Genomic DNA, 2,678 nt, shown 5'->3' with positions numbered 1-2,678 from the left:
TCCGACGGAGTACATGTAAAATCGAGAACCAGGATGTAGGAATTACCAATAGGTACTATTATAGTGTTCTTAGTTAGTGGCAGGTCCACCCATTAAAGCCCAGTAACCGGAGGTCCATAATTAAAAGAAAACATAAAAATGGACCAAATTTTGTAAGCCCAGGTCCTAACACGTGTGTAACCTATTACGTGCATTTTAATAATTCCCAAAATGGCCTTCACTATGAATATAACAGAAATAAAAGCCACATTTTCTCAATTTTCTTCTCAGATCCGTTTTCTCTCTCTCGCTCGCTCTCCTCTTCTCTGCTGCAGCCGCTTATGAAGTTTAGACCTAGGGTTTGTGAAGATGTTTCGTGGTTTTACAGGTATGTTATGTAATCTTTTCTCCAGTTCTTCTTTGTTTTTGATTAATTCTCAACTGAATCATGAAGATCTGATTCATTTCATGATGTTTTCACTTTCTTTTTCCAGTTTTGGTAGTTCGATTTCATGATGTTCTCTAGTTTTTCACGTGCTGCTGATTTTTAGACTATGAATCAACAGTACATATTTGTTGTACTGAAATATACTGCTCTAATTTTGTTTTTTGTTTTTATAGTTTTGGAGATTTTTCTTGTTTGATCCAGAAGTACATATACGGAATACTCAAATTAAAGTGTTTCGATTCTATTTTTTCATAGATTCGCTACTTGTTTTTCACATGCAGCTAAATTTTAGATTATGTATCAGTAGTACATATATGGTGTACTAAAAAATTATGCTTTAATTTTGTTATTTTTGTAGTTTTGGATATTCTTCTTCTTCGATCTAGAAGTATATATATGGAATACTGGAAAAAAAAGTGTTTCGATTTAGTTTTTTATAGATTCATTACTTGGTTTTCACATGCAGCTGATTTTAGTTCCATTTTGTTTTTTTTATATGCTTTTGAGTTGCTTTTGTGTATTAATCATCGGTACGTATATGATATATTGGTGGATTTTAATGAAACAAGTTCAGATCTAAATAAAAAATCATGTTTTATGTTTATTTCATTAGTAGATCTGATATTTTTATGGTTTTTGGTTTGATTTTCAGTTTTCTTTTGTGTATTAACCATCAATACATATCTGACGTACTGTTTTCTTTTTTTGTTTACTATGAATCTATAGGTTTTCTCTTATTTTTTTGGTTTGATCCAGGAGTACATATATGTTGTACTGGTTGAAACTTCTTCTGATTCTGTTTTTTGGACGCTAAAGGAGGAGTATTTACCGCCTGGTTGGCTCTGTCTGGTACTTTTGTTTGCAGAACTATCCCCTTGATCTGTTTTAGGCAGACAAATATTTTTCCGGACTTGAATTATAGCAGAATAATAATCTATTCTAAATCAGGTATGTGGTGCATCTGACAATCAAGAACTTCCTCCAAATTTTATAAAGCTCAAAAGAGATGTATACACACCAGATGTGATGGCAGCATGTGACTATATGATCGGTATTGGATTAAGTTTCGTTGAAAATTTAAGTTTTTCGTTTCTGTTAGTCTGATAATAAAATCAGATACTTAGTTATATTCTGTTTCAAGAAAGATTGGGTATGGAACAGTAAGTGAGGCTCTGTCATACAAGTTGCCTTTCGTATTTGTACGGAGAGACTTCTTTAATGAAGAACCGTTCGTTAGAAATATGCTTGAGGTATACAAGTCACTAGCTGATACTTTAGCTCTTTACCCATTTATCACTATAATAGTTGGGATATGTGAGTTTGTGTGGTTGACCTGATCTTTTTTTCTTTTTTCTTTTTCAAAATAGTATTACCAAAACGGCGTTGAAATGATTAGGAGGGATTTGCTCACAGGACGCTGGGCACCTTACCTTCAGCGTGCAATTAGTTTGAAACCCTGCTATGAAGGAGGGGTTGATGGTGGCAAGGTAATCCTTGTTATTCTGGATAAACTATTTAAGAAATACACGACACCTTTGTGCATTTGCAGTTCTTCACTTATGGAACTTGTTAAGAGTCAATTTGTCTCTGTTCATACAACCTTTTGATAAAATCCGTGTTTAGAAATTAACTTGCAATTTGCTCGATCATCGTTTTCCAATTGATGTATCTCGGACTCCAAGTTGTCACCAATGTATTCTCATATGAATGATATTTAGTATTTACCTAAATTTTTTAGTTGTTATAGCTGATAGTGGCCTTGTTGATAATTCAGGTGACTGCCCGTATACTACAGGATATGGATTTTGGAAAGAATAATACTCCGCAAAAGGTAAATCTAGTTTGTCTGTCTTAATTTAAATTTGTAATTTGTAACAGAATCATGCATTTACAGTTTTGAATATTTGTAATCTCGTCTATTTCTGGGAAAAGACTTGTTTGAGATCAGTTACACCAACCAATGTGATCAATCATTAAATTACATCTGGACCATCTTTCCTTACCTAAGAAGATGTGATCTTAATATCCTTTTTTCGTTTGTGCAAAATGTAGTTTAGCGGGGCCAGCAGATTGAGTGATGCCATAGTCCTCGGGTAACATATACGTACTGTTTTCTTTTTTTTTGTTTACTATGAATCTATAGGTTTTCTCTTATTTTTTTGGTTTGATCCAGGAGTACATATATGTTGTACTGGTTGAAACTTCTTTTGATTCTGTTTTATTCAGAGTTTTGCCACTTTTTTGGGTTTGA

The 2,678-nt window shown here is 33.3% G+C and overlaps 1 protein-coding gene across 1 annotated transcript; it reads left to right on the top strand.

Annotated features, from left to right (window-relative positions):
• Positions 1-1,213: 1,213 nt before the first annotated feature.
• LOC113324422 (L-arabinokinase-like) lies at positions 1,214-2,404 on the top strand. Its single transcript, XM_026572739.1, has 6 exons — positions 1,214-1,276; positions 1,376-1,478; positions 1,568-1,677; positions 1,795-1,914; positions 2,202-2,258; positions 2,306-2,404. Exons 2-6 carry the CDS (start codon positions 1,454-1,456, stop codon positions 2,402-2,404), a joined length of 411 nt encoding a protein of 136 aa, XP_026428524.1. The 5' UTR covers positions 1,214-1,276; positions 1,376-1,453.
• The last annotated feature ends 274 nt before the right edge of the window (positions 2,405-2,678 follow it).

The sequence above is a fragment of the Papaver somniferum genome, chromosome 11, assembly GCF_003573695.1.
Source record: "Papaver somniferum cultivar HN1 chromosome 11, ASM357369v1, whole genome shotgun sequence".
NCBI lineage: Eukaryota > Viridiplantae > Streptophyta > Magnoliopsida > Ranunculales > Papaveraceae > Papaver > Papaver somniferum.
Note: the sequence above shows the minus strand (reverse complement) of the source record. Positions and strands in the feature narration are given on the sequence as shown.